This window comes from Podarcis bocagei (genome assembly GCF_964188305.1).
Source record: "Podarcis bocagei genome assembly, chromosome: 1".
Classification (NCBI taxonomy): domain Eukaryota; kingdom Metazoa; phylum Chordata; class Lepidosauria; order Squamata; family Lacertidae; genus Podarcis; species Podarcis bocagei.
The window spans coordinates 46440230-46463978 of NC_138125.1; the positions used below are offsets into that span (position 1 = coordinate 46440230).

The 23749-nt window shown below is 41.8% G+C and overlaps 1 protein-coding gene across 3 annotated transcripts; it reads right to left on the reverse strand.

Annotated features, from left to right (window-relative positions):
* Window positions 1-284: 284 nt before the first annotated feature.
* On the reverse strand, window positions 285-21758 carry PLA2G4F (phospholipase A2 group IVF). 3 transcript variants are annotated; one of them, XM_081208220.1, is made up of 20 exons: window positions 21664-21758; window positions 20220-20292; window positions 16917-17053; window positions 15135-15260; window positions 14835-14875; window positions 12722-12764; window positions 12253-12319; window positions 10787-10956; window positions 10595-10708; window positions 9946-9983; window positions 9184-9319; window positions 8228-8364; window positions 7236-7458; window positions 6685-6799; window positions 6123-6260; window positions 4909-5016; window positions 3055-3249; window positions 2642-2808; window positions 2260-2446; window positions 285-1182 (listed from the first exon to the last, which is right to left on the reverse strand). In XM_081208220.1, the coding sequence occupies exons 3-20, from the start codon at window positions 17019-17021 to the stop codon at window positions 959-961; spliced, it is 2334 nt and encodes a 777-aa protein (XP_081064346.1). In that variant the 5' UTR covers window positions 17022-17053; window positions 20220-20292; window positions 21664-21758; the 3' UTR covers window positions 285-958. The 3 variants fall into 3 exon arrangements, with proteins under 3 accessions (XP_081064346.1, XP_081064345.1, XP_081064344.1); XM_081208219.1 differs by lacking the exon at window positions 21664-21758 and adding an exon at window positions 21384-21562 and having other exon boundaries at window positions 10787-10845; XM_081208218.1 differs by lacking the exon at window positions 21664-21758 and adding an exon at window positions 21384-21562.
* Window positions 21759-23749: the final 1991 nt, after the last annotated feature.

The window sequence follows — 23749 nt, forward strand, 5'->3', positions numbered from 1 at the left end:
TCTTTTTTGTTATGCTTTTGTATGAAAAATAATAAATATTATTTTTTTAAAAAATCAAATGTCAAAGCTGAAACATTGCTTATTTTCACGGAGAAGGACTTTGTTAATGAATATATGACACAAGGCCATATAGTGGCGGGGTATAAATAATAAATTATTATTATTATTATTAAGCAATTGAAGTCCAGCATTACGTTAGCCCAGTGGACCCTATACACCTGGGTATATAAATTCAATCAATCAATCAATGCACATGTATCAAATGCTCAGAATGACAGGGAGACTAGAAAAATATTTTTTATTTATAAAAGTACTGTTGTGCTTCATTACCAAAATAAAGATTAACAAAAGTTTTGTAAAAAAAAAAAAAAAAATCACCTTCTTGTAAATTTCCATGATATGAAGACTCCTCATTATTCAAACACACGGTGATTTCTTAAAATAAATAACATTCTTTGTGCACTGATGAAGAATGCCAGTCACTCAAGATGAGGGTTAAATTTGACGGTATCAGTGGTTCTTCTTCAAAGGTATTCTTTCAAGGTGTAGTAATTGCATCCCTTTACCCAGCAGAACATGTAACATTAATTTCATATTCTTTGATTAAGACTATTTACAATAGGATTACAATAAAAATAAATACAAAACAGTTCTCAGATTTCCCCACCCCAATATCAGATGAAATATATACCCCAGTGGACATTCAGAAATGGACTTCTTAAATATTGGACCTGTAGCACTGGAAACCTACTGCCAAGTTTTATCCACTGCAAATTTTCCTTACTGAACAGAAAAAGCAAAGAACAGCTTTCTTTGTATGTAAACTTAAGTTTCCAGTGCAATCAGAAGAGAATTTCGCAGTGCAACATCCATTCACATAAAAAGGACCCCGCAAATATTCATTTATTTCTACTGGGATCTTTCATAAAAGCACTGCAATCCATTCACTTCCCAGTTTTCAAAGAGATGCTAATCCTCTTTTCTTCTTTCGTCTGCTTAAAGCCATACTTAATGCTTTAAAAACAGCTTCCTTGTTATTCAGTACATTATAGCGACTCAATTCTAGCAGTTTGTCAAAATCTTCCGGTTCATAGGTGAAGTTTAGTGTCCAGTATGGCGAGTCTATTCCTCCAATCACAAAATCACCAAAGGATTTCTCCTCTTCTGATTCACGTTCTATTCCTGCAGCCAGAGGAGAGGGAAAAGATACATTGCATGAATACCTTCCTTCAAACTTGTTCTGAGGCAGGAATGAGGGGTCTGTAGTCAAACAGTATCTGGAGGGCCACAACTCCCATTCTTCCTGACCACTGATCATGTTGACTGGGACTAATTGGAGAATGGAGTTGACTGCATTTTACTATATACTGCATTTTACTATACCACATTACAAACAAGCATAACTAACTAATCAACTGCAGGGGGGATAGTTGGCTAACCATGACAATTAAATTAACTGCTCCCTGTTCTCCCAAATTTCCAAGAAAGTGTGTCTTGCGTTATAAAAAACAACATTCATGTTTCATACAAAATGCGAGACAAGGACAACTGTGATTTCAAGGAGGAATGGGAACTTTATACAAATCATTTAAAAATACAACAAAATGAACTGGACTCCTTGGCAAGTTTTGAATAAACATACAAACATTGATTGTTGATAACATGATGGACAGATATGTAAGGATATATACAATTTTATAATATGCAGAGAAAATACGTGCAGTGAAATCAGGGAGAGGAGCTGAGGGAAGTCCTGGGGGGGAATAAAAAAGGGGGGTTATGTAGGTGATTATATGGCTTGATAATTTGTTATGTGGAAATTGAGCAATAAAAAATATTTTTAAAAACCAACAACAACAACATTCATGTTTAAGATGTGTGTGTTTTTATTGGAAGTCCCAAGCAAAAATGATGATCCAAGTTCTTCATAATATGTCAGTATTGATGCTGTCCCACTAGCTAATTATAAACCACTGAAATATTAAACCAGATCACCAGCATACGTGACAGAACTGGTTGGTAGGGTAGAGCCTTATTCATAAAGGAATTAGTAATTTTCTATTTAGATTTTCAAGTTCTACTCCTTAAAATAGACTGTTCTGAGGACACTCAGTTCATTTCCTCACCTTTTGCTGTTCTCCGGAACAGCTTAATGACCACACCAAAATCATGTTCAAAATGTTCAGTCAGTTCAACATTCTACTTGGGAATAACAACTAGATACTTTAAAATGCAGGCTATGTAAGCTCACATGCTTACCTGGTGCTTTGTATTTGTGGAAGGTGTCATTAACGAGAGGGAAGTGAAGGACTATGGGAACCTTGGGATTCTCAGCATCCATAAACATATAACATTCCTTGGGATTGTCTTTATCTTCCTTGGTGAAGATGATTTCTGGGAAAGGAATGTCCCGTTCTTTGCAGTACCTCTGAGTCAATTCTAAGACCTGAAGTATGAGAGGGACATAAAAAACAGTCAGGCAATTATTAGCACCTTTTCCCTATGCTCATTTGCTTGAACTGGAACCATACTGGAAAAACTTCAGCTGAACTTGAACTAGTACCAAGCCAAGAAAACTTAACAAGCCAAAAAACCCCAACAACCTCAAGTTGACTTGGCAGGCTACAATGATTTGTCTCACCTCAAATGGCGCTTCCCAAGAATAATTGAATGATAGGATGACATCAACATCTCTCTCTGGTTGCAGTACCAAGGGGAAGGGAGAATTGATGGAAAAGCCACCATCCACAAGGTACAGACTTTCTTCCATTGGAGTCAACTTATTAGGGAAAGCGTCTAAATGAGTACCTGAAAAAAAGCAATACAGTATGCTCAAAATGGTGAAACAGAACCGCCAATACCTTCAATGGAAATTCAATTTATAATTGAATGTTTTATACTAAGAGAGGAAAAGCCATGTCTGTATTTGGCACCTGACTGGGTTTTAGTGGAGATCTGACACTATTAACAGAGGATTTTCCCACTACGCAGGTTTCATTTGCTAATCTATAAACTTTGGGGAAGGTTGGTTTTTATTCCAAAAAGAAATTTTACCTTTCCCGAGCACAAATTTATTGACTCTGATGTAATCCTTGTGCAGGTACAATCCTTGCATGAAGTTGAAAGTTTCCCCAGCTGTAACACGAGACTTGAAGAAGTCCTGGAAAATTTGTATCAAGGGTCCGCCAGGTATAACCAGACGAGTCTTCAGCCTCATAGGATCCCGGAGATGGGATCGTCGACAGTCATCTACAATCATGAATCATGCGGTATTAAAACAGATACTTCAATTAGCATGAACACTCTTTACACTTTGTGATCCCTTGTAACAATGTGCACAAGATTTGGGTATTTCACTTTGCCATATATCTGCTGTTGAAATGTTCGTTTATATGCCACCTTTGTGCTGCCTCAATAAATAAAAACACACAATAAATAAAATTATTTTAAATAACCAACATTAACAAAGGCAGCAGCGTTAACAGTTATTAAGAAGACCAGGTAAAACTGATATCAAGACTAAAAGAGCTACGTTTGCTCCACCACATGTAAAATAATTTAAGGGTAAAGTTCAGATTTGGAGTTTATGTGTACCTCTCATGGTTTCACCACTTGTGAATAAGACAGCCATTTCTGACTTTCATATGTGTAAATACTATGCTACCATGTGATCTGCAACTGATAGCTCTTTATATACCATTCTCACCATTGACCAGTAAACATTCCTACAGTATTACCAATGCTAATTGATAAGAAAAGTCACAGACACTGTGACCATGTGAAACTTACTGTTATGAGTTCAAACCTGTTGGCTTTAAGTACAGCACTCATCTGTGGAGGCATCTTTCTAGGCAGAGGCAGCCAATGTGGTGTCTCCCAGATGATGTTGGAGTGCAGTTCCCATCATTCCCGACCAATGGCCACACTGGCTGGGGCTGGTGGAAGCTGTAGTTCAATGACATCTGGAGTGCAGCACATTGCGTAGGCAAACAATGTGCCAAGCTGTTATGAGCCACAGGAAGACAATGCACACCGCCCACACTCCTATCCAAATTTGCCCCTCTTATCGGCTCAAACTTACATTCCGGGATCAATTGGAGAGGGTAGGGCTGGCTGTGTATATGGGAGGCATCCACAGACCTCCTATCACTGTAACGGCTTGGTGCATTGTGTCCCAGATGTGCACAAGGAGTAGACAGAAATAAGCTTCTGTAATACTGTCTTGGGATTCCCTTCAGCAGTGCATGGGAGCTACAGCTGAGTTGGACGGGATCAAGCTGGTCATTAACCAGCAACAATCCCATGTTTTTCCCAAGAATGGTATACATGGATTTACCTTCCCCTCTCTCCCCTGCCCCAAACATTTTATCCTCAAACAAACAACTGTTGAGTTATGGTGACTGGCCCAAAGTCACACAACATTCATTGCTGAACTTAAGATGCTCTGAATTCAAGTCGAAAACTCTGTTACAGAAATGTAACATGTGTTAGAATGAAGGGAGATGACTAAAAATAACATATCAGGAAAACAATCTTAAGATAGGGGCCTCCTGATGCTGCCAAGGAACTCCTGGTTGGCCCTGGCAGGGTCACACATTCTTCTCAACAGCTTTGTTTCAATTGCAGTTTTTTCAAACGTTTCCCTGGCTTGTAAGAAATTTTGCAATCAATTAAGTAGCTCCTCCACTTTTCTCAGGAACAAAGTTGGAATAAATCATCCCATTAGCAGATGAAAACAATTTTGATGGTATTCATAGAACAAAAAGTTCAACTACCCTTTAAATTTATGCCTCTTCTGTTGACTGGCTATTGTTTGAAAGTTAACAAGAAGGTACATAGTCTGCCAAACCAAATTCTCAAGCAAAGATATTATTGTGCAAAATAATGCAGAGCAACTTCGTTCCTTACCAATAACTTTGACAACATCACCAAGAGATTCTAGAAAGCTCAGTCCTGAACCAACCACCTTCAAAAATACATCATCCAGACTCGCAGCAAAGGCACTGCCCCACATTCCTGTAATTAGGAAATTACTTCAAATCAAATTTAAAGGCTCTCCCCACTTTGGCAAACAAAAATATACACATGATCAAGGTACAGGCTACAACCTTATCTAGTGTTAGCTAATATTAAACCTCAGATTCTCCACATGAAGAGGTAAGTCTGAATTCTTTGTGTGTGCCTCCTCTAGTGGTGTTTCTAATAAGATTATTTCAAAAGAGTGCAAAGGACATTAGCAACACAAAAGCTGCAACTGTTTTCAGCTTAAAGCTATATGCTGGGACATTACTGCTAACTTTTGCAAAGTTGCCACAGGTGCAACTGTTATTGCAAATTTTAATTATGATTTCTTGGTTGTACATTGCTCAGAAGGCATTTTGGCATATAAGCCAAAGGATATGGTGGCAAGTACTTTTAAAGGCTGTGACTCATGAAAAGTTTGAGATTAGATAGTGGGAAGGGGCCAGAGGACCATCCGTCCTAAGATACAACATAGCAGGCCTACCAACCCACCAACAGATCTACCTACAACATTTAGTGTAGCTTGTACTGTAAATGTAAAGCAGAGTGTTGTCAGGAAAGTGGTTTGTTATGACTCCAAGCCAAACCACAATAGAAGGCAAATCCTCATCCACAGATGTGCCAGATTGTAAGGGTAGGGGGGTGCAACATCAGGATGTCAGGGGGAGCCGGGGGTGGAGCTGAACACGGTGACCCCATTGGCTGGTGGCTCCTCCTGGAACTGCCACTGGTGGGAGGCTAGCTCGACTCTCCTTCCAGAAGGAGGAGGAGGAGGAGGAGGAACTAGCCATGCCACACTTGGCTCTGCGTTTTGCCTCCACGCTTTGGGGACATCACGGGGGGGGGGGGAGCGGCTCCTACTCCAAAAATATTGAGAGGCCTGAAATGGGATCAGCCCTCAGGATATGGCAGCCCTGCTCACCCACATCTCTACTAATGTGACCCGCAAAGACATTCCTTCTCAACTTGAAATAACAGACCATGACAAAACCCACCCAACAAAACCCCTGTAGGCCATAACTGAGGAATCAGAAGGGTAATGACACATTATGCTTCATGAAGCTATTGTCTCTGCCTTACAACCAGCACAAAGTTCATACCCTGCAGGTAGCAGATCCTGGGCTCAGAATGTTTCTTAATCAGTCGCCCCATGAAGAACTCGCTGTCAAAATCTTCTGTTCGGACAAAAGCACCATACTTGCGAAATCCAACCTCATAGGGCGTGAACTCACACCATTCTAACAGGGAAAATACCAGCACCACATCAGAAACAGGTAAGCAAACAAGACTGCTGTATTCCCCCCAGTCAAAGTAATAAGGCTAGTTTATATGCTGCTCACGTGTTTAGCATTCACATGTTCACTATAATAATGAAACTGTGCTGTCAAATCATGACATATGAAAAAAAGGGAGAGCAAAATACTATGAGAGGAGTTAAGGCTTACGCAAAGTATTTCCTGACCCATTGCAATTAATCATCCACTTTTCTATCCTTACTATTTCTCTTCCATCACCAGCCACCACCCCCATCCTTTCACTTCACCCTCCTTAATGGGCAGGGAAATAATCAACTGTGCAATGGCAGGTAAATGGCCCATGCTAGAGGGGGGAAAAAACTACTTACAGATTTTATGAGAAAGAAATACACCTGCCTTACTATACCTGCAAAGTCACCACCACTAACATTGGGCCTCACATTAACGGATGCATAGATTGGGTAGGGATTCTGCCCCCGTTTCACAGCTTCTTGCTGGTCAGACAGCTTTGACTGGTCTTCCTGAACAGAGGAGAGGCAATAAGGGTTTCAAATTTAGAACTTACTTGCAATGCATATATATTACATATACAGTCGTACCTTGGATCCTGAACGCCTTGCAAGTCAAACGTTTTGGCTCCCAAACGCCGCAAACCTGGAATTGACTGTTCCGGTTTGTAAACTATTTTTGGAAGCCAAAGGTCCGACAGGGCTTCCACGGCTTCCAATTGGCTGCAGGAGCTTCCTGCAGCCAATCAGAAGCCGCGCTTTGGTTTCCAAACATTTTGGAAGTCGAACGGACTTCCGGAACGGATTCCATTCAACTTCCAAAGTACGACTGTAGGTGGTGATGATTTATTAAATTTGTATACAACCCTATATCCGAAGATCACAGGGCAGCTCACAACATAAAAATACAAAATAAAAACACAAAGTGCATAATAAAACAAAAACACACCTTCTGCTGTAGGAAAAACTCTACAATAAGTCCCCACAGGTCTGTGAAAGACACTTTCCGTCCAGCATTCTCCATTGCAACCAGTTCTTGAAAGTAATACTTCAGCTGCTCTGAAGAAAAAGCTCCTACTTTACTGCTTGACATTTTATCCCGGGCAGTGCTGATAAAGTCTCCGGGATCTTTACTGGACCACTCAGAATCTTTATACAGCATTGACATGCACCTGCAAAGATAAAATATTAAATTTCTGCATCAAATCTAATTTTTATATACTATCCGCTACTTTTTCTAAAGTAGGAGTATTTTAGAAGTCACTGTCTGCTTAAAAAGACTAAGGGCTCTCCCGTGCCTAGAAAGAAAGGGTCTGAGCAGTTTTCTGTTTGTCCATGCTTTCTAAGCACAGGTCCAACTAGTTTTGCCTTTGCCACGCTGGTTTTCCTGGGGGGAAGCAGTGGGCCAAATGTAGATGAGCTCTAAATAAACTTGAGAAGAAAGTGTTCTCTTCCGTTGTGGCTACAGCACAAAGAAGCTGTAAGGGAGACTTTCTAGCTTAGAAAGGGAATGATAAGCTGTAGGAGACATATGAACAGGACAAGACAGAGTTCATGATATGATTTTTAAGCACTCTAAGAAACAAACCCAAAGTTGAAGAAGCATATTTTGTACAGAAATACATGGTTTTATTTAAGGGCTACAGATGCATCCATTCTATTTGTATGTGTATTTGTATGAATGTGAGTGTGACAGAGTGTGTGCGGGGAGAGAGGGGTGGCTGCTGGGAAATCAACTGACTGTCCTATTTTTTAAAAAAACTTATTGAAAAGTGTGCAGTTTCACTTTTAAGCTTATTGAAAGGTTTTGTAGGCAATTATTTACTTCATCAGGTGCTAGAATGAAACACTATTTTAATCAATACTCCAAAAAGCGCAAGAAGAAATGTTATTCCCTCCTCTGGTTCAAGATAAGAAATAAGAATTTTCATGCTCACATACCATGTAGAGCCTGAGATCCCAGAGAGATATGTGACAGAGTCAAGAAGATTTAGTTGCTGAAGCCCAAACAGGCTGCCATAAAATGATGTCAGTGCTCTGATGCCTCCACCAGATCCTAGGACTGCTATAACAGGTACCTTAAAAGGGGGGGGGGAGAGAAAGCAGGTGAACAAAATTGTGCATTGTATATGTTACAGAGTATTCCTATTATTCCACTATTTGTCTGACAGAATCATTTTAAAATATTTTTAGTTGGTAGGTTGAGTTGAGCTGGAGCTAATTAAGGCTTTCTCTGAGACTTTCCAAGACTTTCTCTAAGACTTTTAACTCAAGCTTTTACCTCAAACTTTGTGAATTTTGTTGAGGAAAAGCTGCCAAATGATAGAGTTAAAATACTGAGGCTGATAAAAGCTAATAAAAGACAGATAAAACTAATAAAAACCGCACAGCTGATGCAGAGCTCAAGTTAATGCTACCACTAACGATGCCATCTTGAAGACCTGTTGGGTCTCTGGACCGTAATAAAGATTGATTAATAAAGATATATATATAATATATATATATATATATTTAGAAAAACCAAGGCACCTAATTAAATGAGATATGTAATATGGGATATATAATAACCAGTGTGGTGTAGTGGTTTGAGTAATGGACTAGGACCTGAGAGACTAGGGTTTGAATCCCTACCCAGCCATGAAGCTCACTGGGTGACCCCAGACCACTCACTGCCTCTCAGCCTAACCTACCTCACAGGGCTGTTGTGAGGATTAAAATGAGGAGAGAGAGAGAGATCCATGTATACCAACTTGAGGTCCTTGGAGGGGGAAAGGTGGGACATAAATGCAATAAAAGAAATTAAATGAATAAACTCTTGAACAACAAGATGCCCTATTTTATTATGAGCTGTAGCCAATTACGAATGGCTCTGCATATCATATTGACAAGTCACATACCTCTTCTTTATCAAGGTCCTCTCTCAACTGCAGCGTCTTCTTTAGTGCCTGAGATACTATTTCCTTCCTCTGGTCCAGAAACTGTTTCTCTTCTTTACAAAGATCAAAACCCAGACGTACATCAAGATCCTTTGTCCTAGTATAGAAAATAGTGTTAAAGGAGAAAATATGGTGGTTATATACAGTATAAAGGGCCTGGCAACCTTTTTGGCCAACATGTGATGTGGGGTGAGAGATGCATGTCAGCTGTGGGACAAGATCCAATATTCCTCTCACCTCCTCTTAAATACATATACTCCCCCCCCCCCACACACACACATACAGTTTTCCCCTCCCTTAAAAAATAATGGAAAGATGTATGAAGTGTTTCAGTATTCTGAAAAAGTTCATCTCAAAAATCAAATCAGGCTTGGGTAATTTCAAGACAATAGACTGGAGACTTTAAAAAAAAAAACTAAGCTAAGTCATGGCTGAAAAAGAAGGAAGTCAAAAGTGGTTGAGAATCCAACATACAGTGCATTGGAAATGCATGTGTATTTTTCCCTGCAGCTCTAGCACCCAGAAGGCAAATAGCTTTTGCAACTAAGCAATGCCTCTTCTGCACTGGGAGGCTTTTGCAGGAGAAGGTTCAAAGAGCACACTAACTCATTGCCCCAGCATCCTCACCCATATGCACCTGTGTTTTCTTTGTCTGGCAATCACAAATCCAGAAAAGCAAATTAAAATTATGCCCCTAAAACAGCTCCTGGGTGCAAGACTCACATTTTTTCAGCCTTCACGTGTAGATCCACACTTAAATCCTAAGATGAAAGACAGCACATGCTGAAAGAGGTTGCGGGGGGAATTTTCCAATTAATTAACCCATGCTCTTCTTGTTAACCAGTTAGTGAAATGTTATCTTCCTTTTGGTCCCTTAACCCCACGCTACCTCTACCCCAAAGACCTTACTTTGAGTCAGTTTTGCAGGACCTTACACACAGAGCAAATAAACACAGAACATACCTTTTCAGGCAATCCCAGCACCATCTCATGTGCCTAACTGAATAAAACCTTAAAACCAAGCCAACAGATTGACTTAGTGAATATCTGTGTGTGTTTAGGGACAAACATGTGGTACTTTTTGGTGGCAGGGGACTTGAAAGAAAACACAATACATTTATACTTTAAATCAGGCCTGCATAACTTGTGAGATACTAAACCAAATACCAAAAGGCTAATGATAATAATAAACCTTCCCTTAAATGACAAATTTCCAGGGGGGAGGGTGGGTCATGGGGGCCAGATGTGCTTAGCTGCCTACAGATTAGCCACCCCAATCTACACCTGAAAGACCTTGCAAGAGGAGTTTCCACAACAACCCAACCCAAAATTGCTAAAATGAAGTTAAAAAATAAATAAATCATACTGTTACCTTTCCTAGTGAAACAGCCATATCAACTTCCTTTTCCAGAGGAAGTGACTGCAGTGGAACAATCCCTGATCCAAGAATTGTACTATGCTCTTCAAAGTCTGGGCTCACTCCATCCTGAGAATAAATAAATACATTTCATAAGGAAAACAAGTTTGTAAGCATTCTCTAATGGGATGTGTGGTGATTTCTCACCTGAAGGATGGTAATGGTTCGCTCTAACTCCACATCCAGTTCTGAACACATCCCTTGGCCTACATGAAAGACAAATGAGTTTCCACAATTCTGATCGGAGTCCGATTTGCAAGGAATGGACAACTGCTTCTCATAGGCACCTGGAAGCGAGAGCTTGAACAGTCTGCTTCCTAAAAACGACAGTGAGACATTTAGGACATGCATTCCTAAGAGAAATCCTATACAATATGTAAGTAGAGACTACTCTTAGAGATGGCAGAGCAACCAAAGTATCAATAACAAAATGCCAAGCTCCTACATCATGGATAAGATATTAAAAATTCTCTTTGTTACTAATATTAATGGATTGAAATTTGGTTAAATTAATGGAAAATCTGGATTCTGAAGCAATGAAGCCTACTGCCTCCTCCATGTATATACCACACTTAGGTATTAATGGTAATGAAATAAAGAAGAAGAAGCTGACTAAGTAGACTTCAAATTGTTGTACCCGATTTTTTGTATCATTTTGAAAATTAAAATTAACACTTTCGTCCGAAAAGGCAAAAAAACAGAGTGGAAAGACTAAGGACTCAGCTACATTCGTCACAATAATACGCTTTGGATGCATTATAAATATCCAACACCAGATGGGGATAGAGAGCAAAAATGAGTTTATATGGATTTTTACATAGGCTTTTTTTTCTTCTTTTGTTGTAATGATTTAACTTCTGACTTATCTATAGAGTTTTTAACCTGTGTCTAGATCTACCCTATCACCCACGTTCTTTCCTCACAAATGTACACTTTAAGCAAGCCGCTTTAGAGTTTCTCTACTCTCCTTATTTCATAACACAGTCTTTCCAAGGATGCATATTGGCCTGGGAGTCAGAAAGCCAAGAAGGAAGTGGTGACACAAAGAGACAGCTTACTCAACATGTTGAGACAAGACCATGCAAACATACTGGCCCCCTGAGAAGAACCTGCAGCTGCTTTGCAGCTCCCCAGTCCTTTTTGTGCTACACCACACTAAGCCAACTTTTAACTTAGCATATCATCCAGTCCAAGAATTGTGGTTAAGCTCTCTCCCCTTGCTAACCATGAGCTGTAGCCGAGAACTTGTATAGACTTTCTTGCTTGAGAGCCAGTGTGGTGTAGTGGTTAAGAGCGGTAGACTCGTAATCTGGGGAACCGGGTTTGCGTCTCCGCTCCTCCACATGCAGCTGCTGGGTGACCTTGGGCCAGTCACACTTCTTGAAGTCTCTCAGCCCCACTCACCTCACAGAGTGTTTGTTGTGGGGGAGGAAGGGAAAGGAGAATGTTAGCCGCTTTGAGACTCCTTAGGGTAGTGATAAAGCGGGAGATCAAATCCAAACTCCTCTTCTTCTTCAACTAACTCATGAAACATCCAAATTAAAGCATACCTAGTTTATCTACTTTGAAATTTGGGCAGAGCGGGAGAGGAACAAAACCAAAATTGGACTTACCCTGCTCTCTCAGAGGTGGCTTTTCATCTTTGTTAATAACCCCTTGCACGCAAAGGCAAGGGTATGCCTACATCGAACAAAACAAAATTTTAAAATACTAGTTTTGAAATATGGTGCTTTGCATGACTTCTCATACAGTGAAGGGTTTAGACTGAATTCCAGGGAAATGTTTTGGTTCCACCCCCCACCCCCGCACTGCAGTTTCCAAAGCTTTCCCAGCAGACAACCAAAGGGGAACAGATAGAGATGATCACACCAGTGAAAAGGAAGTGTTGTCTGTCACTGCTGTGCTCCCGTCTCTTCCTCACCTTTCATCTTGAATATCCTCTACCCGCACACACAACGGCAAAACTAATTGCTCTAAGTATTTCAAAGAGAGGGAAAATGCTTTGATTTTGAAAGGGCTCTCCTGCTAAGTGTGCACACCACAAAACACAATTCCCAAACATCTGGCTCTCCAAACACTCACCACAAGGACACCATTTGTGATAACTTCACCAGGAGCATCCGTGCTGTAAAGGCAAAATACTGCCATAAACAAACATAAAAATATGTTTACACGTGCCATTAAAAAAGAGGGGAAATAAAAAGACCCCCAGGTGCTTTAAGGCAGGGATCAACATTATTTTATATTGATTTCTTCCCAACTTCACCATAAGGTTCCATTCTAGGTTGCAGCCATTTAAAAAGAAAATAGCCAAATCGGCTTAAAACAAATTGCAGTCAAGAGAATAGGGTGGGTCCTAAAACGTATTTAAAATGCAGCAGTGTTTTAGGAATAGTTTCTCACGAGGCACAATTCCCATGACTCAAATATTAAATATTGAATTTACTATCTGTGAAAGGAGCCTGTGACATACAGTACTTATCACTACATCTACCCTTCGCTTTCTACTTCCTACTTTTAAAAAAGAAGCCTGTTGAGACAGGAATTACGCATTGTTTATATTTCATAGAAATCTGCTTAGTCAGCTACAATAATGAGAATTAACACAGAAGACAAAAAGAAAGAATGCATTAACTTTGTATATTATTATCACCATCATCATCAGTAGTAGTAGTAGTATTTTACACAGCCTTTACCCTTACATCCTAGGGTGGGTGACAATATTTAAAATACAACATTAAAAACAGTTTTTAAAATATGTAATCACAAAAATAGGATGGGCCCTGAAACTATACATCTCAGATGTCAAAGGCAAGGGGAAAGGCCATTGTGCATATGAATGTGCAATGGTCCAGAAAGGAAATGAAAGGGGGGGAATCATGCCTATATACACCTAAATCATTTCATTCACCCCTAGAGTAACTCAATAAAGGCAAGGCCCAAGATACCAATAAAACTGCATATGGCTGCAATGCCAGTGATACAAGACAAAGGCTTAGAACCAAAGAGAAGCAAGCAGGATTCCACTTGGGCAATGGGACTTTCCCCCTTCCTGTACACGCCAAAAAGCCACCCCTAAGAGCTCAGAAACCTTCTAGGATCAGATTAAAGGAAGCCACACTGAATACAATGATTTCCTTCATTGCTTGAATGTTTAGAACTGCAGCCACTACAGCAGCGGAGTGTATGGCCATGCTGCCTGGGGCAGATGTGCGGGATGCGCCCTCAAGGGGTGTGTGTCAGGAGTTCAGCCTACACTCGAGTAGGTGGCAGAGACACATGCCCGACTGGCATGTTCTCTCCCTCCTGGTCATTCGTTTGGGAGCTTCAAAAGCTTTCTTCTGCCCGAACATCACAGTGACCGATGCCAACGACTGCGGAGGGATCCGCAGAGTTTGCGCATCACGCGTAACAGAGCTCAGCAACTCAGCATTTTGGCTAATCTACTTTATTTACATATGAACACACACGGAGCACTGCAATATGGCTCCCTCTCTCTCTAGCATCAGACAGGAAAGAGAAGAAGAACAAAAGACAATAGTCCCACTTCACGGAACACAGTAACACAAACATCCTGTCTCCGTCACTTCCCACTCTGTGGAGTCAAAGCATATACCGTCATGTGAAAGACAAAAATCCCATGACTGCAATCATGGAGCAGGAATTCTAACAGGGTGGGCTGCAGACGGTGCCTTCCCGGGCGCCGCAGTCCAGGGGAGGAGAGGGGAAGCTATCTCTCCCCCCACTCTCCACCACTGGGTCACACCTGACCCGGTGGCAGAGCTGCTGCAGCTGGGTGTGAGGTGTGCCGCGGCCAAGGAAGGTGGGCAGCTTCATTGTCACCCACTCTCTTGCTCTTTGCCGCTGGGTCAGATGTGACCTGTTGGCAGAGCTGCTGCAGACGGGCACAAGGTGTGCCATGGCCGAGGATGGTGGGCAAGAGCAATCTGCCCATTCTCCTGTCCTCCTCAACCAGGTCAGGTCTGACCCAGGGCCAGAGATGTGGCCAGGCATGAGGGCCACAGCCAAGGTGCAGCTCCTTCTCACTTGGAACCAGGCTCCAAGGAAGGAGCCTGCTGTTGGGACACCTGTTTGCGTCCACTCACAAAATTGTGCCTAAGGCCAAGGTCCCCATGTCCCTCCCCCCACTACGCTTCTGAGCCACCATGACAATGGAAAATTTAGCAGCTCTCACCTTTCCTCCAGAAGAAACTCTACATCCAGCTCTTCTTTGTCCTACAAATAAATAAATATATTAACATACAGACTTCTTACATCAGCACAGGGCTGGACTGTATTGCATTTGAGGTCTCTTCCAACTTTTGTGACTCTAAGATATGTTAGCAGCATGAACAAGCTAAAAAATAGCTCAGGATACAAGTAACTGGTGAAGTCCTGGCCAAACCTACCTAGATATCAAGAAGCAAAGTTAGGTTCAAGAACATTCCTGAGAACCTGATTCCCCCCCCCCCATTCAATAAACAAAAGAACTAACCTCTTTTAGTTTAAATGTTTGTTTCAGAGGGCGACCTGTCTTCATCGATGTCACATCATACACGAGAGAAGTAAGTTCATCACTTAAGAGAACATCTTTATCAAAGAGTGTCAACTCAAGCGTGTTCTGAAACAACAGAAGTCCAGAACTGAAACAGTAGGGAAAGAAAGTGTGCATTAAATATCGTATTTCAGGTAAAAGATGACCTGTTCTGAGATAAAAAGAAAAAGTTCAGGGCTGATCCACTGCCCACCACTGTGAGCCGCAAGATCTGAAGATGACATTGGGGGAAGCCATGTTTTTTCCATATAATTTTGCTCCCTGAGAGCAAAATGATTAAATCCTGTTCCCAGAGGGGCTTGCTGTATGTTTATTAAGAGCCCCATATGCTAACTGCTCCAGGCTTTGGCAGCGGGATGCCCTATTTTCAATTGTTTTACCACATTTATAGAGAAGAGGGGGGGAGATGGTGGCAGTATACAACCCTTGGATAACCTTGTTAAGAACTGTGCCAGACTGTGGATTCTGAAGTGGACCACTAAACCTATCTGAGTCATGATCCAGATCAAATCAGGTGAGTCCACTTGGGAATCAGATGTGGACAGATTCCTTCTTCCCCATCCCTAGCATTGCATTACTTATCTGTATTCGCCCACAGACAGCCACCACACCATTTAAAATCTCTCATTTGTGTAAATTAGGGGTGGGCAAACTTTTCCCTCAGGGATAATCTGTTGTGGGACTGGCAGTGGGCAGGACAAGAGCCAAAAGCGGGTGGAGCTACCTCTTTCCTATTTCTCTCCACGGCGCCATCTCTCACATTAACCAGTGGACTGCCATATTGTTCTTACCAAAAGTCTAACTGATCTCGTGTAGAGGGCTTCCACCCCCTTCTCACTCCTCCTATCTACTTCAGCTCTCTCTCCTTCAAACCCACTCCATTCCACTTTCTGTGCCTCCAGGTTTTCCTCTTCCATATGAAATTAGGCCTTAAGTAACAGGTCCTCCATCCCCACCCCACACTAAAGTGTAGACCATACATTGGAAAGGCTTTTTCTTTTCCTGACTTATCAATGTCATGGTTGCCTGCCTCAGAAAGTTGAGGTTTGCTCAATTATTCTGTTCTATTGTGCTAGGGTTGCCATATTTCAAAAAGTGAAAATCTGGACACAAAGGTTGTTGAGCTTTCTTTGGGTCTATGGTCCCAAACCACTAAGAATTCAAACCTACAATTTTGTTAGACAATGGCTGAACATATTCTTCACTTAAAGTCTTTTTTAAAAAAAAGTACAGTACATTGTGATTTCCCACCTCCCCACCCTGCTATTCAGCTCTGGATTGCTCTGCTAATATAAAATCTGGGCTTATGGATCACAGAGAGACGTCAAGGCAATGCATTCTGTGAGAGATTAGACCAGCCATCCATTTTGCTACCTGTCTGGAGTTAGCAGCCAACTGGAACATTTTCCTCCCTGCCGTTTCTCAGGCTTAAGAGAACAGCAAACAGCAGAGGGCTTTCAAGGCTGCCTATCTCAGTTGTAAGATCAGTGACAGGTGACAAGAATAATATCTGAGGAGTAAGGCAAGGGAGGGTGGAAGAGATTTACAAGGCACTGGGGTTCCAATAAAGATTTAAGACTGAATTAGATTTACTCCCCACCCCTCAATATTAATGTATTTGGTTCTGTGGGAGAAATCAAACCACTTTCCCTCCTTCCTAAATCAAGGAATGTTACCTAATATAGCAATTGTTCGGAATCAAGAAGTATTGATCTTTTTTACCTTGACAGCGTTGTGAATTCTATAGTGGAAAGTTTCATTCCATTCTGGATCACTGGAGTTGTCAATAACTCGCGTTCGGTAAGTGAGTGGTGATGCAGTCGGCATACGCAGTTCTACATAGCAATCTGCCTCGGACACTAGAGGGGGAAAGGGCAGAAATGTGACCAGGAAAGGGTCTCTCTCTCCAAAAGACAAACAAACAAAAAACTAACAGCAGACTAAGAGAATGAGAAGGTGCTTTTCAAAGTAGTCCAAAGTAGCAGCTTAATAAATACTAAAACAAAGAACAGGAGTGGTATTAACTCATGAAATCTACCAGTGGGTTTTAGATGTAGAACAAATGTAACTAAAGAGAATAATGTGCTAATATGTTCTTTTCTAATATACAGGATTATCTGTTTTCAAGCTTGATTAAGTCAGTAAAGCAGAGATGGGGAACATGTGATCCTTCAGATGTTACTGCTCTCACTCCACCCCATTCAGCCTAGCTGACTGTGGGAGCTGGAATGTAAAAACGTCTATGTGGGACACAGGCTCCTCACCCCTGCTGTACACAGATTTCTTAAAAGACTGATAATTTGGCAAAATAATTTCATGGTTTCCCAAATCTTCAACCACCATTCTGAAGGTTAAGAATCGTCTTCCCTGTATGCCAATTTAGCCACGGTTGATAAATACAATGCAGCTTCCTAGTTCTCTATTAGCATAGTATGCTATGCTCTTAAACTATGTAGTCATGTTGGGTTAAATGGTACCTAACTTTCAGGCACCCATAACAGATGTGAATAAATTCTCCTTGTGGAATTGTGTAAGTTATGCAAGAGACATTTATTGGGGTCCCCCCCCCATTTAACATTCATTATCTCAACTATTTTTGCAATACAGTAGTCCTGCCTGCATGTTTCAAGCAAGATGGGTAACAGAGGCAAGGTCTCTAGATAGGATCTCAGTTTGTATATCAGCCTATATAGGTAAAAAGCACTATTAGTTACTGCTGCCACCTGAGCTTGCCTAGTTAGCCTGAAGTCCAGTATTACTTCCAAACATATACTTGGTACTTCAGAGGAGTGGTACCCCATCTAAGATGGGTAGCATATATCCATCCAGAGTAGCCAATTTCCACAGTACTTCTGTCTTATCTGGAAAAAATTTCAATTTGTTCATCCTGGTTCAGCCCAAAATTGTCTTGAGACTTTGGTTTAATGGTTTGACAGCCTCAGTTCGGATGAATAGAGGGAAATGAAAGTTAGAGCTGACTGTCATTAATGGACAGTTAAGTGCAAGTGTCTGGATGTCTTCTCCACATCAACGTGAAACTATATGGAAAAGTCCCATCCCCTGCCCCCAAGATTCAGAAAACCATCTGGATTCATCAGCCTCCAGGGTCATAACAATAAATTTGGTTCTCCACTTTTGCAGATGTTATTTATAGGTGGCCTGAAGGTCAATGCTGTGTCACTGAGAACTGCTGCACAGCTGGTGTCTGGGACAACCTACTGATAAGATGTCACACTGCCATTGAAAACGCTACACTGGCTGCGAATTTGCTACTGATCTACATTCAATTTTTTACTACTAGTGTATAAATCCCTAACAGTTCAGGATCAGGTTATCCAAGAAACCACCTCTTCCCCTACATCCACACCCTAACCCAGTCACTTAGTTCTGTGGATGATGGTAACACATGCTGCTACTTGAGCACATTAACACTGTTGTGGCACCAGCTCTTCCTCTAGAATTGGAATTCTCTTCCTCTAGAAGTGAAGCAATTCTCTTTCTTAAGAAACGAAGCAAGCGTGTCCCAACATTATTAAGTTTTCAACATTTTGTTGAAAACATTTCTTTTCTCTCAAGCTTTCTCAAATTAGCCTAGTTTAATTTACACGTTTCATTTATTCATTTATTATTGGTTGAATTTATACATTGCCCATCATCTGAGGATCCCAGGGCAGTTTATAGTATAAAACCACAAAAATACATAACATAATAACAAACAAAACAATAACCGCCCCCACCCCCACCCCCGGTGTACACAGTAATTCTTGTTTTTCAAAGGTTTTTGTGACCTGCTTTAGGTTTTATAGTCTATTAATGGACTCCACCTTTTATGCTTTTTGCTTGTTTGTTCAGGGTATTTTATATTTTATTGTCAGGTGAAGCTGGTTTTTATTGCAGACTATAAACTGCTTTGTGCAGGAAGCAGAGCATAATTTTTTTAAATAAACAAAATAAAGCAACAAAACCAAAAAGGGCTTCCCACACCCACAGATCATTTCCCCCTTTCTATTCCACACAAACCCCAATTCCAAAATGTGTGCTGCCTCATATTTTGGCTCAGATAGAATTTGAGGCAAACCCATGGCTGCTACACAGGTTGTGAAATCATGAGGCACTTTTGACAAGTTAGACTCAGCATGAATGGTTAAGATCCACTCCATCAGATCAGTCAGGGAAACTAAATTAATCATGACCAAACCCACAGCAAGGAAAACCTGTATGAAACACTGGAGAGACACTCCCAGACAGCGTAGACCAGAGGTAACCAATATGGTGCCATTCAGATGTTCTCAACTTCCATATAGTGGCTACGCTTTCTATGGCTGATAGGAGTTGTAGTCCAACATGTGGCTACTACTGGTGTATATAAGAAGAAGCTGGGTGGGCTCTCTAGGTGTCCGAATCATCACTGTGGGAGTCAGGATTATGAATTAAATGGACTCTTAGCTCTTCTTATGTCCATTATTAGAAACACGTTGCTTTTTGCTTGTATATGTTTCAGTAATTTTCACAACAGCACAGCAAATCAATCTGCTGAAGAGACTGTCTTAACCATGGGTGGGCAAACTAAGGCCCGGGGGCCAGATATGGCCCAATCGCCTTCTCAATCCGGCCCGAGGACGGTCTGGGAATTAGCGTGTTTTTGCGTGAGTAGAATGTGTCCTTTTATTTAAAATGCATCTCTGGCTTATTTGTGGGGCATAGGAATTTGTTCATTCCCCCCAAAAAATATAGTCCGGCCCCCCACAAGGTCTGAGGGACAGTGGACCGGCCCCCTGCTGAAAAAGTTTGCTGACCCCTGGTCAGTGGCGTAGCGTGGGTTGTCAGCACCCGGGGCAAGGCAAGTAATTTGCGCCCCCTAACCCATGGATTTGCGCCCCCTAACCCTAACCCCCAGATGTTGCGCCCGGTGTGGCCGGCCCCCCCTGCACCCCCCACGCTACGCCACTGCCCCTGGTTAATAATAATAAGACATGTGGAGGATCAGTTCATAGAATAAGCAAAATAAAGTCTCCAGACACTCACAAAGATCTGTTCCTTTAATGTTTCTGGCTCGGAGGATTTTCACTGTGAGGTTATAGTAAGGGTGCTTCTCCCGCTGCAATAATAGTAAGTTGAATTACATTGAACATTAACTATGCCTAGCAAACATGCAAAAAGATAACATTCCACACAGCAGCTAGACTTGTACTAACAGATCCATTGAAAACGAAAAGTGAGACCGCAGTACCCAGAATTCTTTGAGTGGAGAAACATGCTTCAAATGTGCTTTCAAGGTACATGCGCACACAGCCCATATTAGCCTATATTTCTAACTGGGATTTGACATTGTCACTAATAAGTCATTTTATTTGTTAAAAAACAGTTTCACTGGATGGCTGAGCAACACTCTTTCCACCCTCCACACCGCAATCAAAGTCGGGGCACAGAAGGCACAGAAAAGCACAAGTTTGTATGCAAGAGGTCCCATGTCTGATCCCTGCCTGAAACTCTGGACAGTCCCTGCCAGTCTGAGTCACAATACTAAGCTAAATGGACCGACAATCTATGTTCTGAGGCAGTTTCTTAAATTCCTAAAAACAATTACAGCACTCTTTTTTGTCAGTGATTATAGACCAAACAATCTGGTTCATTCTACACAGATGATATTGCAAACACTCCACTGACTAGCCTCTTCTGTCCCAGAAGTAAACCTGGCTTTGCACTATTTCCTGCAGAATCTACTAACAGCAGCGTTCCTAACAACACATCCCTAAGCATTGTCTGCTTAGAAGTCCCACTAAATTGCAGGGGGCTTTCTCCCAAAGCAAGCGTGCAGCTTAAAATTCTCATTTTGGGTCGTCTCCACTGGAGATAAATAGAGGAAGACGAAAAACGACAGAACCGCTGGGGTCGCTGAAGCTCCCTTTGCAAAGTTAAGAAAAGCTTCGCAGAGCTGAAATTTCAGAGGCGCTACCAACCACTAAAGTTGCCGGACGCCGTTCCTTCTTCGCCCCTCCTCACCCTATTTAGCTGGAAAACGTTAAAATTAAAACAGAGGCAGATAAATCAAGCCCCTTCCTCCCGCAGATGTTCCGCCTTGGGGCGAAAATCGCCCCCTAACACTAGAAACTAAAATTGCTACGGCTTATGCGCGCGGAGGTTTCCTCGAAGAAGCGGACGGCACTTTTCCCCCAAGCCTCACATTACCCTCCAGTGATAGAAGCCCGTCTCTTTTCTCCCCTTCCGCTCCAGCAGCACGGCAGCCATGAGGGGCAGCATGTGGGGCGACAGGCGGCCCCGCAGCACCTGCCGGAACATGAGGAGCCTTTTTCTGAGCGCGGCCACAGCCAGCCAAGAGCGGGAGAAGAGTGGGGAACGAGTGGGCCGAGTCGTCCCTCGCCTGGCGCTCGCCGCGGTCACGGAGCTCGGCCCTGGCGCGCGGGGAGGGGGCGGGGCTTAAAGTGCCTCAGGTGTGCAGCTGGCCTACCTGGCCGGGTTCGCTTCAGACGGAAGAGCAGGCAGGGCAAAGAGGGTGACTGGTCTGGAAGCACTTCTGGAAAAGGCAGGGCACCCTGGACGGAAAAGGCCAGGCTTTCAAAGAGTTAGGTAGGCGTGCTTTCTCTCTCTTTCTCTCTGCCAGGCTTTGGGCAAGTCGTTTCACAGCTTCCCTGTAAAACAGTCAGTTCCCAGAAAGTCTTTGGTTGCCCTCACACAATTGTAATGTTTTACAATTTTATATATGCTGTAAGCCGCCCAGAGTAGCTGCGGAAACCCAACCAGATGGGTGGGGTATAAATAATAAAATTATTATTATTATTATTATTATTATTATTATTATTATTATTATTATTATTATTATTATTATTATTATTACACAGCAGCAGTTCTCAGAACTCTGAATTGTAGCTCTGTGCGCTTATACTGTACATTTATTTCTTCTGCTTTGCGGGGATATTTTTCGGGGGGGGGGGGGGAGAAGTTACTGAACAAATGAATTCAGTCACACAGTATACACCTGAGCTTTAATAACCAAGACAGGTTTGATGCCGAGTCCTTACTTATAGTAACTACCACTCATAGGAGCCAACTATTAGGGGCAGGGGTCACTTCAGGGCCCCCCTAAATATTTGAGGGGGCCAGGCCTGCCCAAAATTAATGGGTATTGCCATTCAAATGGCGTGTGTGTATTGCATCTTGTGCTCAACTATGTGGGGCGGGTCTTACCTGCTCCCTCCCAATATTTTATTCAAGTTGGTACCCCTGTTACCACTATAAATTCTTTTTCCCCAGTGTGCTCACTCAAGCCAGTAAGAAGTATTGGGAAATAGCATGATGATAGAAGTCCTTATTCTAATCTCGCAGTACCAATGGGGAACTTGAAGGACGGTGGTGGGGATGAATAGTATATTAAAGTAATTAAATCTGAGCACATAGTAGCTCAGCTTGGTAAATGACACCAGGAAGGTGCAATTAGGCAGCTGAATGGCATAAGACCAGGGGGGTACTTTTGGGGGGTGCAATAGGAAAATAGAGGAACATCTGCACAATATGTTCACCATCCACTGGGCTATGAGTCAAGGAATGTTGCCACACCTGGAATTGACCCTGAGGACAATGTACTGCATTTGAGACAAAAAGAGAGGGGAAGTGCTGTTCTTTTATATATATATATAAAGAATTTTTATTCATTTTCCAATAAAAATCTTCGTTATTCACAAATCAGATCAGTCATATCAAATCATATAAATTATCGCCAATTATGTATTCCAAATTAAATTAAATTAATTAATTTCCAGGGACTCCCCATGTTCTGGTTTCTAGAGGTAATGTATTTTATTTATGTTCTGCTTTCTTGCTTATCGGTTCCAATTTCAAAATTCTAATTGTCCATCTTCATCTTACCAATCTGTCAGTCTCTGGGATGTGACTCAAAATCTTGTTTTAACAGGTCTTTATATCTAATTAGCACGCAGGGTGCTTTTATTCCCTATTTCCTTTATTAGCTTATTTGAAAAACATTCTCTCTCGGTGACCTCTCCTCCCGCTGAAAGTCCTGGGCTGAAAGTCCAAAATTAAGATTAACGGTGCCATTTCCTCTTTCATCTGTCTTAATTAGCTAATATTTCAAATGTGCCCAATAATTGCAATTGGGTGGGATGTGCTCCATGAACAATAAGTTATTAAAATTATTTAAAGCATAACCATTTTAGCTGTTAGCATGCAGGAGAAGAGTTGTTTCTGTGTTACCCAGCAATGATTTTCCAGCGCTAGTCCTCCTTTCATTCACCTCATTCCTTCATCTTGTTTCTTGGCTTTGAGCTGTTTTCCAACTTTCCTTCAGTACAACAATTAATGACGTAGCAAGCTCTCAGAGTATTAGAGAAGCTATTACCGAGTTCTTCCGTAGAAAATCAAAAATGCTGTACGGAAAGTTTCACAAAGCAATCTTTTCTTTTGGTGATCTTTCAGTTTCCTCAGAATCCAAAACTCCCCCCCCCCCCCGTACCTTAGAGGGGCAGCCAGGACCTGAAATTCAACTTCTTTCTCACCTCTTATAACTGTAATCCATGCAA

Excerpts from the sequence above, each read along its gene's own strand:
- PLA2G4F (XM_081208218.1), bottom strand. The coding sequence starts at position 21,494 with ATGTTCCGGCAGGTGCTGCGGGGCCGCCTGTCGCCCCACATGCTGCCC. Across the intron at positions 20,293-21,383 it reads CGGGCTTCTATCACTGGAGG|CGGGAGAAGCACCCTTACTA; the intron begins GTAATGTGAGGC and ends CTATTATTGCAG. Across the intron at positions 10,957-12,252 it reads GCCACCTCTGAGAGAGCAGG|GAAGCAGACTGTTCAAGCTC; the intron begins GTAAGTCCAATT and ends TGTCGTTTTTAG.